The 15351-nt window shown below is 32.8% G+C and overlaps 1 protein-coding gene across 6 annotated transcripts; it reads left to right on the top strand.

Moving 5' to 3' along the window:
• Nucleotides 1-7898: 7898 nt before the first annotated feature.
• LOC111387500 lies at nt 7899-15221 on the top strand. 6 transcript variants are annotated; one of them, XR_002701415.1, is made up of 7 exons: nt 7899-8048; nt 12760-12833; nt 12915-13256; nt 13429-13590; nt 13664-13756; nt 13895-14731; nt 14923-15221. XR_002701415.1 is itself a non-coding variant. In XM_023012082.1 (7 exons), the coding sequence occupies exons 3-6, from the start codon at nt 13275-13277 to the stop codon at nt 14433-14435; spliced, it is 288 nt and encodes a 95-aa protein (XP_022867850.1). In that variant the 5' UTR covers nt 7899-8048; nt 12760-12833; nt 12915-13274; the 3' UTR covers nt 14436-14731; nt 14923-15221. The 6 variants fall into 6 exon arrangements, 4 of the variants coding, with proteins under 4 accessions (XP_022867850.1, XP_022867841.1, XP_022867835.1 ...); XR_002701414.1 differs by adding an exon at nt 12371-12596 and having other exon boundaries at nt 12915-13590; XM_023012082.1 differs by having other exon boundaries at nt 12915-13298; nt 14427-14731.
• The last annotated feature ends 130 nt before the right edge of the window (nt 15222-15351 follow it).

Here is a 15351-nt window from a genome sequence, read left to right as displayed (position 1 = left end):
CATTATTGGCATTCAAGCCCTGTTCAATACTGCGTACCGCACTATATATGTTTATTTTAAATTGTTTCAATTATTAATTGTAGTATGGTATTCTAGTTTTGGAAATTGCAAATAACTGAATAAATAATACTAAGATTTATATCTTTATCTACATGGTTTGGTAGATTTATATTACAAATATTCACATGCAGAAGGTGAGAAAATTAAGTTTGAACTTCGATGGCAGCTACTTTCGTATGGTTTATTATTTATTAAAGAGAAAATATGACTTGCAAACTTTCATGCCGATTACAAGCTTGGAAGTCTCCTTTTTTTTTTTTTTTTTTTTTTTTTTTGCTCGAAACTGGTATCTGACTCAATTAATGGTTCTGAATAGGGTTCTCGTCTCTTGCGCTTACACGTCCCAAGTTCAAAATGGAATTACATCATACCTCAACCACCTTGGATTCTCATCTCTTGAACCTATTTAAAACCGAAATGACCCCCAACGCAAGCCCCAAGCCAATAAACTTGAAGGTCCATTTAAGGACTCGAAAATTTAAAAATAAAAATAAAAATTATATTAGCAATAAATTCTTAAGATCAGAGTGGTAAAAACAATTGATGATAATGAGACCAATCCGATTAATAAGTTTAGTTAAAACTGTTGGGAATCTACTTATACATGCACAACGAAATTTAAAATAAATTTCGATTCCCACCAAGAATCGCCTTTGTGTTTAGATAGAAATTGTGATAAGATTGTACTTTTTTCAGATCTGTAAACTTCTTTGCTATTCTTTTCGTTCCAGCAATCTTAATTCTCCATCCACAGCTGTCCAATTGTCCAGCCTCCAATGATAATTCACACAGAGAACAAGATTGCAGCTACTAGGGTTTTCTCTCTTGTGCCAGCAAGAATAATAAAAACCTTATGAACCACACACCCTAACCATGTATTTATATAAACCAAAACGGGCTCGGCTCAGCCCGGTCCGGTCTAATATTTAATTAATCCAATTAATTAAACCCGGCCCGTGAATTAATTAATCCAATTAATTCGAGAATATAAATAACAAATCCAATTGATTAATTTATCCAACGATTGTTAAATTAACCAATTGACAATTTGCAATCTTCCAATTCTCTTTTGTGTGCGATCCATTAGGTTCCCGACCACGATGCCTAACGACGTGAAATATTATTTTGATCTAATCAAAATTGATAAATTAAAATACCCTTTAATTTATCGTCAATTCACACTCGCCGTCCCTGATTGACATCTAGCAATGTGTCAGGGCAATACATGTGACAGGAAATGTCACGTGGTATGACAAAACCAAATTCGTTCGTTTATCGTGAAACTATAATCCCTTCGTCAATATGATCCGATCAATTACGAGATATGGAATTGTGTCAATCTCGATCATCGATCATATCTTTCACTCCATTATTAAGTCAATATAAGTCGAAAACTCCTTTTCGACTTATGAGTACACCTTGGCCAAGGATTTTATCATCGACTTAATTGAATTAAACGCGGATCATAATCTCCTACTATCTAAGAGTGACGAATCCTTTATTGATCAATCACAACCTTCATACGATTCTTGACGTACCCGAACGATGTCGTATTAGCAGCCATTTTCAGAGCAACATCCAACACCATTAAAGTATGACTGTCCTCATATAAGGTATCATGACGACCTCAAGTCAAAGGACCAATTCCACTACCAAACGTTAGAGATTAACCACTGACACTTAAATAGTTATCCATGTGGAATCTCTCAACGGGTCTTCAATGTTTTGTTCTATAACAAAACATCCACGTGTTCATTTAAGTGTCACCACACTTTAACTTATGAGATCAGCTACTTACTTCACAAGTAAGAAATGCCACAAGTGATGGTCTATCCGTAATAACGATATCCGTAATTTGTATCAAATATGACCACAGATTATTTAAGATTCAATCAGATGTAATTTGTATCTCACAATCACAACTCCTTGTGATTAACACATTACAAATATTTGAATCTCCGAACTCTATTATTTATTTAATTGTCTATTAATTAAATAATAGATCTGCCGTTTAATTGTATTAATTATATATAAAAGTATTTATGTCCAAAGTTGATTGGACCTAGGACATAATACTTACATAAACAATATCCAAGATATATTTTATTTGTGTTGTAATTTCATAGAGTGGAGTCATGGATGCACAATTACCTCGAACTATTTTTATTATGAGCATAATTTTTTTTCTTATACGAATTATCTTTAAAAGCAAGTACAAAAAGTCGTGGCTTCAGCAACAGATTTCCGTCCGATCATTCGTTATTATGTTGAGGCTCAGGTGAAAGTTATCAACATGAAATTCGTTGATGATTATTAATGAAAAATACGTTACTTATATGTTGCTTTAATCAGCGGATTTTTCATTGGTAAAAGCGGGTATCTTCTCAAAGAATAAAATAAATTTTGATAAAAAAATGATATAATTAACTAATTTCAATACTAAAGGCAAATCTTGGCAAACGTACAATAATCCACTCATAATAATGAAAGCTCCATCCACATTCCTAATACAAATTAATTAATGGGATTTTTTAATAAATTGAACTTTAAAATCCAATACTTTAAGCTTTCGTTTGATGCTTGTTTCTAATTGGACTTGTAGTGGTCCCAAAGAATTAATTTTAAAATGTAATTAATTGAATTCTAGGAATTCCATAAAGAGAAAGTGGAATTGATTATTTGGATTAGAGGGTCCTCGAAATGGGGACACATTACCCCCAGACTGATTTTGACAATGCATTGACCATCTCCCATTTATTGTTCCTGCAAATCATCCCCAAGCCACAGGAACCATGACACTCATTGAAGGAAACATCTTAGTACAAGCTTATTTGAGATGGTCAACACCTACCGCTTCAGCAACCCCAGATTGTCGACCCGTGCCATGTTTCTGTTGGAAAATTGGTGTAATTAGATGATTTGAGAAACTTTTGACTAATTATTTAAGTGGATCCTATTAGTCAAATAAAAGATTTCTTTGGCCAAGTGTATTCTACTCCACGAGTAGATTGATGTATATATATATTTTCTCAAAACCAATTAAGGGTTAATGAGAAAATAAGGTAAAAAAATAACCACTTGAAGTTGAAATTTGGGGAAAAAATTGGTGGAAAATTGAAAAATGACAATCCCACATAAAGAATAGAAACCATTTTATATTGCTCAAGTTTGGGACTTAGGTTTGGACCTCATGTGGTACTAATAGTTTTTGAAGAAGAGAGGATCTACATGCTAGTAGACTGAGCCAAAACCTCGTGCATGCTGCAGTCTAACTGATCGGCCGGCTCTGCTTGACACGAGGGACTTGGGCCAAGATTGATATATATATTAAATAATATTTGAATTATTTTATTATTAAATAATATGTTTGAATTGTATTATTTATTTTTCCCAATTTTTGTGTGTGTGACACGTGGCATCTTTTAGAAACTAACAGTTGATTGTTAAAAGTGCCTGTTCAAATGGGTTGTTTGTTCAAGATACAATTTTTTGATTGTTGTGTCTTTTGGACACAACATTTTAACTTCTATAAATAGTTACACATGTCACGGATTTCATCCATTCCAAAAATCATTCTTGATTTTCTCTCTTGCAAAATATAATCCTTATGTCCTGCATTATTCCATATTGTGCATTTTAGTCCCGAATATTAATTTTGGGCATTTTAGTTTTCCAATTTTAAAGAGATCAAAACACTAGTAGGTTCGCCGAATCTTGTAATTTAGAGTGCTACTATTACAAGTAAATGTCGTTATATTTTGGGAGATGGGTGTCGGAAGATCGTCAGTACCATGTGGGACGATGTCCTCTTAAGGTGAAAGAGTCAAATTCTTGCCTCAATCATTATAATTTTCTTTTATTCCATTCATTTAGTAAGTCAGAATTCTGCCCAACTGTTTATTCACTGTTTGAATATAAATTATTGTACGGTAAGATCAACAATCTTAAGATGATATTTTTGTTTACGTACTAATTTATATTCTAATTTTTTTTTAGATTATGACAAGTGATGCTACATTTGTCATACCCCTAACAATGCCCACGGGAGAAATCGAAAAAATTCACGAGAATGGATTTTAAAAGATGGCAATAGAAAATGCAGTTTTATTCCACAGATCTGAATTTGGCAAAATTCTTGAGTGAAGATACTCCAACTGTTGAGAAGGAAGAAACAGCTCCTCAAAAATGAGTAGCATTCATTGTATGGAGTTATAATAACTTCATGTGCAAGAGCTACATCCTTAATTGCCTTGACAACACACTTCTCAACATATACAATTCGGTCAAGACACCTAAATTATTGTGGGAATCGATGGAAAAGAAGTACAAAATAGAAGATACCAGATTGAAGAAATTTTTGGAAGGAAAATTTATGGACTTTGATTCTAAAACAGTGATGAATCAATACAAATCCTCTTGCATGAGATACATGCAGAATGTATGAAGCTCAATGAGTTGTTTCAAGTCACTGCGATTATCGAAAAATTACCAACAATGTGAAAAGATTTTAAGAATTACATAAAACATAAACTCAAGAAAATAAGACTTGAAGACATAGTTGTAAGATTATGAATTGAGCAAGATAATTTAAATTCTTAAAAAAAAAAAAAAGTTCTGGAAAGTTGCAATTGGAGGCTAAAGTCAATTTGGTGGAACCAAATACTAACAAGGATAGGAAGTACTCGGGTAATAGCAAGTAAAAGTGCAAGGCCAAATAATTTAAAGGAGATTGCTATAACTGCGGTAAGTTTGGTTATATTGCAAAGGATTGTCGACTGAAAAAAAGAAAAATAAAAAAGACCAAGTACACTTGACGAAGAAGACAAATTTTCTAACGGCGTGCAACTAATGCTCTTAGTTGTTGTATTTGAAGCGAACTTGGTGGACAATCCGAGAGAATGGTTCTTAGACACTGGAGCTACGCGTTACGTTTATGCTAATAAGGAGATGTTTTCATCTTACATTTCTATCAATGAACAACAACTATTAATGGGCAATTCGACAACATCAAAAGTTATTGGTCTAAGTAAAGTAGTGTTGAAGATGACATCGGGAAAAGAAGTAACCCTCATCGATGTGATGTATGTTCTTGATATTTACAAAAACTTAGTATCTAGAGCTTTGTTAATCAAAAATGGATTTAGGCTAGTGTATGAGTTTGAAAAGATTTATTCACAAAAAGTGGCATGTTTGTGAGCAAGAATTACTTAGCCAATGGGCTATTCAAAATAAATATAATGCATATACTTCGTGATTTTGATATTAATAAAAATAAATCTTCTACTTACTTGATTGTAGGACATATTAATGTTAATACTTTACGTAAATAAGTAAATTTAGATTTATTGTCTTCTATTTCATTTGATCAAAATCATCGATGCGAAACTTGTACAGAGGCTAAATTAATTAAAATACTGTTTTATTCAATTGAAAGGAACTTGGATCTTCTAGAACTAATTCATAGTGATATTTGTAATTTAAAGTTTGTGCAAACTATATGAGGTAAAAAGTATTTTATTATTTTTATAGATAATTGCATAGGGTATTGCTATGCCTATTTGCTAAGAAGTAAAGATGAAGCCTTAGAAGCATAAGTAGTATGAAAATGAGGTTGAGAGTCAACTTAGCAAACAAATAAAAGTTATAAGTAGTGACAGAGCTGGAGAATATGGAGTATCATTTGAAGAATTTTGTTTAGACCCTAGGATTATTCATCAAACTAGACCTTCATATTCATCTCAGTCGAATGGTATTATTGAATGTAAAAATCGCACTCTTAAAGAGATGATAAACGCTATGTTGATAAATTCTAGTTTAGCTCAGAATTTTAGGAGGAAGTAATTCTATTACATGACCACATTATAAATAAATTACCACACAAAAGTAGAAATGAAACTCCTTATGAGTTATGTAAATGTCATAAATCTTCATACAAATACTTAAAAGTATGGAGGGATTTGGCTAAGGTAGAAGAATCGAAGCCTAAACAAGTTAAAATAGGACAAAAAACTATCGATTGCATATTCATTGGATATGCTAAAAACAATAGTGCTTATTGGTTCCTCGTACCAGAATCTAATATTCAGAATGTACATGAAAATACTATTATTAATCTACGAATTGTGTATTTTTTGAAGACAAAAAGAAACAAGACATAGTAAGAGGACCAAAACAAATATATCCCCTTGTCTAGATTTTTTAAATTATTTGTTAGAAAATGATCCTAGGATATTTAATAAAGCAACGTCCAGTCCATAAGCTCCATTTCGGAAATAAGCTATCAATAGTCAAATTGATTATATTATCATACCTAGGAGTTGGCAGATCTCCCACCTGGTAACAAACCAATAGGTTATAAATGAATTTTTAAAAGAAAATTAAAGACCGATTGTTCGATTGATAAATATAAGGTCAGATTGGTAGCTAAAGGATACAAACAAAAAGGGGGTCTTCTTTTTTTGATACATACTCTCCTGTAACAAGGATAATATCTATTAGACTATTAATTGCAATCGCAACATTGCATAATTTCGAGATTCATTTGATGGATATTAAAATAGCTTTATTAAATGCAGAGCTGGAAGAAGAAATTTACATGAAACAACCCGCGAAGATTATTACTCTTAGGCAGGAGGTAAAGGTGTGTAGACTCGTTAAATTGTTGTACAACCTAGAGAAAGCATCAAAACAGTGACTTGCAAAATTTGACAAAACTATGTTGTCAAATGGTTTTAAGATGTGTTTATATTAAAACCATACCTAATGCATATGTAATTGCATGTCTGTATGTTGATTACATGCTAATTATGGGTAATAATCGTGATAATATAATAACTACCAAGAAAATGTTAACAAAAGGTTTTGACATGAAAGATATTGGTAGTGCAAATGTAATATTAGGAATTAAAATTCTTAAGACATACAAGGGATTTGTTCTATCTCAATCTCACTATATTGAGACTATACTTAAGAAGTTTCATATATATGATGAAAGTCCAGTTAAAACTCCAGTAAATTTAAGTCTACCACTACAAGAAAAAATCCCTTTTGCAACATGCAAATGGCAACATTCACCAATTACATGTTGCTAAAAGGGGTTCATCGCAACGTCCAACAAGTGCGTGTTACTATTGGGTAACAAAATTGAGTTTTCACAACATTTTTATAAAGAATTTTGTTAATTCGTCCTTTTGCAACGTGCAAAATCCGTTGTCATTGATTTTATTTTTCAACATGCCATGTGTGTTGCTGTAGAGTTTCAGCAACACACATTACGCGTTGCTGTTGTTCGACTTTCACAACAGACAATGCGTGTTGCCGTTTTAATGTTTTAGCAACGCACTTTTAAACGTTGCTATTAACTTTTAGCAACCGACATTGTGTGTTGCCATTAGGTTTTTGGCAACGTCTCTTGAATGTTGCCATTAACTTTTAGCAACGTACATTGCCCGTTGCTGTTAAACATTTTGGGCCCAACCCCCAAAAGGCCCATTTCTTTTTGTTTGATTATGTTTCTATTACCTACTAGACCAGCCAATAATAAAAAGTCCCAAAAGCTGTTAGCCCAACCCATTAAACTTGGGTCGATTTTTTGTGTTATTTTTATTGGGCTAATGTTTTGTTAACCCGACCCACTTTCTTTACCTAAAAGGAAAAATGAAAACCTTCAATTATAACCCACAAACCTAATCCCCCCCCCCCCCCCCCCCCCCCCCCCCCCCCCCCCCCCCCTCCGCCTCACGATTCTCACATGCTCTCTTAAATATGCCACATGCTACCTTCCGTATGTTTCCATGTGGCCAAGAGGATTTTTTAGCACCCCACCCCCCCCCCCCCCCTCTCTCTCTCACCGACTGTCCCTCTCTTGCCGATTGTCTCTCATAAAATCTCTGACACTGAAGAAAAATATCAGTTACCTTTTTCCTCTCATCAAATCTCTGGCACCTATTAATGGGTTGACACATTGAAGGTTGAGTTTACCGGTTCTGGTAAGTCAAATTTTATCAAAACAATATGTCCATTACTTGATCGAAATATATGTAATAATGGTGTGTGACTTGAGTGTACCATAATCATTTGTAGAATATGGAATTGAAGAGAAACGTATGTAATAAGGGTTGAGTGTACAGCTTCTTCTTGTTGATTTGGAGTTTCTTGTCGGGTCAAAAGGGAACGGGTGCTTATCACATTTCACACACAACATACACAAATTAATTATGGAATAATTTAGCGTTGTTATTATGGGTGCCTGTTACATTTTCATACACAAAATAGGCAAATTAATTGTGGAATAATTTGTGTTATTTTATATTGTCGGGTTGAATATGGAATTATTCAATCATTAATTAGAAGATTTTGAGATCAAATTTGTCTTTCTCTAATTTCTTCTCTTGTACCTAGTAAAATTAAAGAAAACTTGTGATTAATTAAAACTAATATTAATGAACATATTGTTATAGATTGAATTGTGTATATTTATTACGATTATTGAACTTTAGAAGCTCCCAGGATAGCAAGCATGCTGTCTATGTCGTGATGAAAATCCAAGTGGTTGAGTTATCAAGACAAAATTTTAGGCCAAAGTTCATGAATCGGATTGATGAGTACATTGTTTTCCAACCTTTGGACTACACAAATTAGCAAAATTGTTGAAATCCAGGTTACAAAGCCTTGTCATCAAGATTCATTTGATTTCTGTTATTCAACTCTACAATTCTCTTCTTTGAAGTACAATACTTTCAAATACTTTTCTTTTTGTGACTGCAACTTAATCGCGCAAAGGACAGACTTAAATAAAGGAAACTTGATTTCTATTACGCGGAGGAAGCAGTCAATCTTCTGGGAACATTAGGCTTTGAATTTGTATTTATGTATTCAATGTTTGAGAGAATAATAATGGACAAAGCATGGTTATAATTATCAAGGTCAATGTCTAAAATAAGATTTCTTGAATGTACTTACAAAATTTAAACTCTTTTTAACATAAAATGATCATAACTTTTTACTTATAGGTTTTCAAAACAATATAGAGATGGGGCACAAAATTTTGTTGAACTATCTCGTGAAAATCTATGTTCAGAAATGATAGGATGACCTTGTGTTAAGTATGAGAATCTAAAGCATCATCATTATGAAACAATGTAGGAACATTTGGTTATTTAGGGAATGGATCATACGTACACTGTTTGGGTATATCATGGAGAACAACCATGTGAATTAAATTCATTCGATGTGGAAATGCCTGAGTCACAGAGGATGTGTAGGGACTTCTATGTACAACGAGATGTAGATCTTGAAAACCTTCTTGATGGAAGAGATGGAAAGATTCAAAGTTTGGTTGACGATGCTGAAACACCTTTGTATCCCTATTGTATGGCATTTAAGAAGATGTCTGCTTCGATTGCTATGATTAAACATAGAGCTACACATGGTTTATCGAATAGTGGTTTCAATGAACTTATAAATCTTGTTTGGGAAATGTTGCTAGAGAATGATACACTTCTTGGCTCATTTTATGAGATGAAAAAATTTGTCAACACATTTGACCTTGGCTATAAGAAGATACATGCTTGCTTAAATGATTTTGTTTGTATAGAAAGGAGCTTGAACATGCTAAATTATGTTCCAAATGTGGTTGCTTAAGATGGAAAGTTAACCAATGGACAAAGAAAATTTTAAAAAAGAAAATCTCAGCAAATGTTTTGCGTTATTTTCCTATATTACCAAGACTTAAGAGGATGTTTGGAATAGATGAGCTAGCGACACAACTTAGATGGCACTCAAATAAAAGTTCAAACGGTAAAATTAGGCATCCAGTTGACTCATTAAGTTGGGAAATGATAAATAGAATATGGCTACATTTTGCATCAGATGCTCGAAATATTAGATTAGATCTTGCAACTGATGGATTTAATCATTTCAAAGATCTTAGCTCTAAATATAGTTGTTGGCCAGTAATTTTAACTATATATGATTTGCCTCCCTCATTTTGCATGTCGAAGGAAAGTTTGATATTAAGTTTATTGATCCGGGACCAAAGCAGCATGGTAATGACATAGATGTTTATTTGGTACCACTTGTAGATGACTTAATATTGTTATGAAGTGATGGAGTGATGGGGTTGAGATGTATGATGCAGTTACAAAATCTACATTCAACCTAAAAGTTATTTTGATGTGGACAATACATGACTTTCCTGCATATGGAAATGTATCTGGATGGCCCGTTAAGGGAAAAATTGTATGCCCTATTTGTCGTGAAGATACGTGTTCCATATGGCTATCATATGGTACGAACTTTGCGTACATGGGACATAGAAGATTTATTGACTTGAGTAATCGATTTCGCATGAAAAAGAGTTAGTTTAATGGGCGTATTGGAAATGACATTAGGCCGAAGATAAAGAACGATGAAGAAGATTTTAATAAAGTTGATAAAATTGCATATGATTGGGGGAAAAGTAGTAAGCGAAAGAGAAAAAAGAATACAACTCAATCAAATGTAACGTGGAAGAATAAGTCAATATTTTTCATGCTATCATACTGGAAGCTAGCTCTAGTAATATTTCTTTCTACTTTATTTAATACTCCTAATGGTAGGTAGTCTATCGTGACATGATTAATGTTTAATTTGCAGACTTAACTTGTACGTCATAATTTGGATGTGATGCATGTGGAAAAGAACATTTGTAAGAGCATCGTTAGTACACTTTTGGATGTGAAAGGAAAATCTAAGGACTGCATTAACTCTCGTAAGGACTTGGAAATGATGAACATTAGGCATGATTTACATCTTGAGAGAAGAGGAAATAAATTCTACTTACCTGCTGCCCCTCATACTTTATCAAAAGCAGAAAAACAAATATTTGGAAAAGGCTCGCTAACATGAGATTGCCCGATGGTTATGGTTCTAATATTGAAAATGGTATTTCAGTGGAAGAATGTAAGATAGTTGGACTCAAGTCTCATGATTGTCACATTTTAATGCAACAATTACTATCAGTTGCATTGAGAGGACTTCTACCAAAAGGACTAAGGAACTCCATTTTTAAATTGTGTTCATTTTTTAATGAAATATGTCAAGGAATTGTAGATAGGAATAACGTTGAAAGTTTAGAAGATGACATTTCTAAAATTTTATGCATGTTGGAAATGTATTTTCCACCTTCTTTCTTTGATATTATGGTTCATTTAATGATCCATATTGGAAGAGAAGTTCGTCTATGTGGACTAGTCCAATATCGTTGGATGTACCCATTTGAGAGGTAATATTCCTTTAAGTTATTCCCAAAAGTGAAATTTGTTATCAATTTGGTTGTACATTTTATGAGATTTTTGGTAATTGTGTAGGTATATGAAAGTGTTGAAAGGGTATGTTATGAATCGTGCAAGACCTGAAAGGTGTATTGTTGAACAATACATTGTTGAAGAAAATGAAATGTTTTGTCGCAAGTACATTAAACAAGCATCCAAAATAGGCTCTAAGCCTTCATACAATGAAGAATTTGAAAGTAACTTCTTAGTTGTAGAGCGCACAATTTCTAAAGGGAAGCCGATTGTGCTACCAGATGAGATGTTGAAAGTTGTCCATCGCTATGTGTTACTAAATAGTATAGAAGTGGCACCCTACATACAGTATGTTTGTGAAATAACTATGTTATTACATTTTAAGTTCTTCGACCAATTTTTTTTTTTTTCGATAGCTTGTTTTCCACTTAGGACGCATGTGGACGAACTCCAGAGTTTTGACAAACGACTTGAAAGAAATGAGAATTTATTGCAACAGAAACACATTGACTCTTTTGCTGCCTGGCTGGATGATAAGGTTTGACACACGTATAAGAAATTTATAGTGTTTAATTATGTTATTTATTTTTTTAGTCCTAAAATTTTTAAAATAAAAATAGATCAAAGGTCAACTGTTGCTGGACAATGTTACAAATACTTTAAAGTGGCTTGCACGTAGCCCTAGATGCCAGTCCACATCATATTTTAGTTTTGTAATAAATGATCTTCGATTTCACACTAAAGATGTAGAAAAGTCTTGAAAAAATAGTGGCATTTTAGTTGAAGCAACAACTATTTGTAGATCTATTGCAAAAGATAATGCACATGTCGTTGTGAAGGTTCTTTATTATGGAGTTCTGCGCGATGTTATAGTGCTTGATTACAATGCATTTCATATTCCAATATTCAAATGAGATTGGGCAAATATCATGAATGGAATGAAAAAGGAAGATGGGTTCACTTTAGTTAATCTTCATGAAGAATACAGACAATTTGAAAATGATCCGTTCATTTTGGCATCGTAGGTGAAACAAGTGTTTTATTCCAGAGAGAATGAAACATCTAATTGGTATGTTGCTTTGCAAGTGTCACCAAGAGATTTTGACACGTTATATACGGAAGAAGATACTTCTCACCGGGCAACTATTCCTTTAGATGTAGCACAACTAAAAGACAATCATAATGAGGATGAGAATTATGCAAGAATAGATGTCGAAGGCATATTATGTGACACTTTTATTAATTAGTTTGGTAAATATCCTTATAAATGACACATGTTTTATATCTAAAGGTACTTGTAGATCAATTGCTTTTGTTATGACTTTTGAAGTTTATTTTAGCATGTAATAACTTCACCACGGAGCTTGTTATAATGATTAATTAGTTTGGTAAATCTATCTCTTTTTGTTTGTAGATTTCTGTACTCTTGAAGTGATTTGCTCTAAGCCAATTCACAGTAATATACGTTATACGATGGACGCAGCTCAGGTATGTGTGTTTTTTATATTTCTTAAGAAATTTGTCAACAAGAGGATAATTACATTTTGTTTTCATATTGCATTCTTTAAGTCAACGAAGCAAGCTTCAAAAAGTTCAAAATGTCAAAGAGTTGCAATTACCGTTACAATTCGAGAGACCAGTAAAAGACTAAGACTTTCGAGTGAACCAGAAGATACTGTATCAACTCCAATTATTAATGAGCAAGATGTGTCGCCGACAAATGTAGATGTTCCAAAAAAGAAAAGGGGTCCAACCCAAGTGAAGGCAGTTCCTGAAAATATGAATTATAAGATGGAGCTTGAATTTAATGAATTCGGACAAGTAATTGGCACTAACTCTGATAAATTTGCTAGCATGGCTGCAGCCATAGTACGAGAGTATGTGCCAGTTGTATTTAAGGATTTGTAATCGGTAAGTAATACTAAAAAAATGGAACTTTGGACTTTCATACAGGTACGTTGATAAATACGATAACTTTAATTTCTTTATCTATTTCCTTCCTAGTGACATCATTTCTTATCTTTGTACACAAAATTCAGTAAATGTTCAATGTGAGTGATTTCCATTAAAAATGACATTTCAGGAAATGGGAAAGTACAAGAGGACATACAAATCAAGATTGAGAAAACAAATCAGAATTCAAACAGCATCATCTGTGAATAGAACACGCACTATTTTCCTTCTTAGACCAAAGAATGTAGCATGGAAGAAGTTCGTAGAAGATACTCTTTCTACTAACTTTCAAGTAAGTTGTATTTTCTAATTGAGTTTAAAATCTAGTTGATTACTGTTATTCAATTTTTATGTTCTCTTAATAGGAAAAAAGTGCCAAGTTCAGCAAAATGAGAGCTAATCAGAAGCTTCTACACACTGTGGGTCGAAAGGGTTATCAATGTACAACTTACGATTTGGTACACATACAAACTATCTTTACTTGTCTATACCTATCTATAACGATTTTCTTATATATCTTCATTCCTTATAGTTTATATTAAGTTTCTTGCATATGTCCAATACTAGTATATATAATGACACGATTTGTATTGTAGAAAAAAAACTATCCAGACATGAAAGGGTTAAGAACTAGAGTTTAGACTTATGGACATCTGAGAAGGGATGAAAAACCTATAGATGAAGCTGTTGCTGACACTATGGTATGTGCATTATACCTGAATTTTGTCAATAATAATTAAACTTATTATGTGTATCAACTTGCTAATATAAAAATTAAGTTCCAGAAGTGCAGAAAAAGATAGAAGCTTGGGTTCAATCTACAAATGCAGTCAGAAAGGGTTGGAGCACTAGAAGAAAAAGTTGAAGCACTTCTTAAGTTATCTCAAGTTATATACTTTATCATTATATATAATATGATAAAATAGCTTTACATAACTACGTAGAATAACTTTTTAATTATGTAATTATTTTACAAAGTCAAAATAAGAATGTAGATGACATGAGTTCACATGCTTTTACTCCTCAAGTTATGTATCTTATATTATTTATTGTTTATTCAATATAAATTCAGACTATATGGTATACTAATTTCAAAGGGAATATGTTCATTTTACTGTGAATTTGTAGTCCCAATAAGGAAGTGGTATCCAGGGAGGGACTACGCATTTGGAAAATTCAAGTTGTCAATTATTGCATTCGTACCAGTATGATGAGGAAGAAATCATAGCGGAAGGGAAAATTGCATCAACCGACCCAAACACAAAGGTACACCACATGCCACTTGGACGAGATTGTTGGAAGGTTTGGGTTGAAGAAGTGTATATGGGTCATTTGAGCTTATATAGGCCTACTGATGAATTTCAAGTTCTTGATGAAGTCATGGGAAGTGCTATTGCTTGGCCAAAGAATAGTGTTAAACTCATTTGACGAAGGTGTTTCATGAATTTTTGCATATTCAATTGAGCAAAGACTTCTAATGTTGTGTGATAAGCTTATTCTAAACATGATGGACACATAGTTAATGTTGTGTGTATTTGAGTTTCCTATATTATTAATTAATGTATCTAACCTCCTTATCAAAAAAATTAATGTACCTAATTTCTATATTCTTTCCTTATTGCAGTTTTATGGAGTCAAGCTGAATTAAGAGAAGAATTTGAAATTGAGTTCTCTTGTGCATATGTCTTCTTGGACCTCATTTATGTAAGCAGCTTGTTTTCAGATGTCTTGTGTGAAGTTTTGGTTAAATGGGTGGAGCCGATTGTGAGAGTAATATTTGCCTTCCAGTGTTTGGCATTAGCTTTTCGAATGCAAATCTTCTAGTTGACTCATTGTGTATATTTTTGACATATTTGCTAGTTTTTTGGCTCTAGTTTTATTGTGTTTTGAAGAAGTAATTGTACGTGTTTTATATTTATTGTGTACGGATTAAATATTTTATAATGAAGTTATAACTTTAATTTTGTAGTCTTAGTGTTTTTAAATTTATTTGTCAATGTTTTATAGAGAAATAGAAAAAATGGAGAACTATTATTAGGGAAGAACAGGGCAC

Source organism: Olea europaea, chromosome 3 (genome assembly GCF_002742605.1).
Source record: "Olea europaea var. sylvestris chromosome 3, O_europaea_v1, whole genome shotgun sequence".
Taxonomy (NCBI): domain Eukaryota; kingdom Viridiplantae; phylum Streptophyta; class Magnoliopsida; order Lamiales; family Oleaceae; genus Olea; species Olea europaea.
The sequence above is the reverse complement of the archived record's forward strand: the minus strand, read 5'-3'. Positions and strand labels throughout refer to the sequence as shown.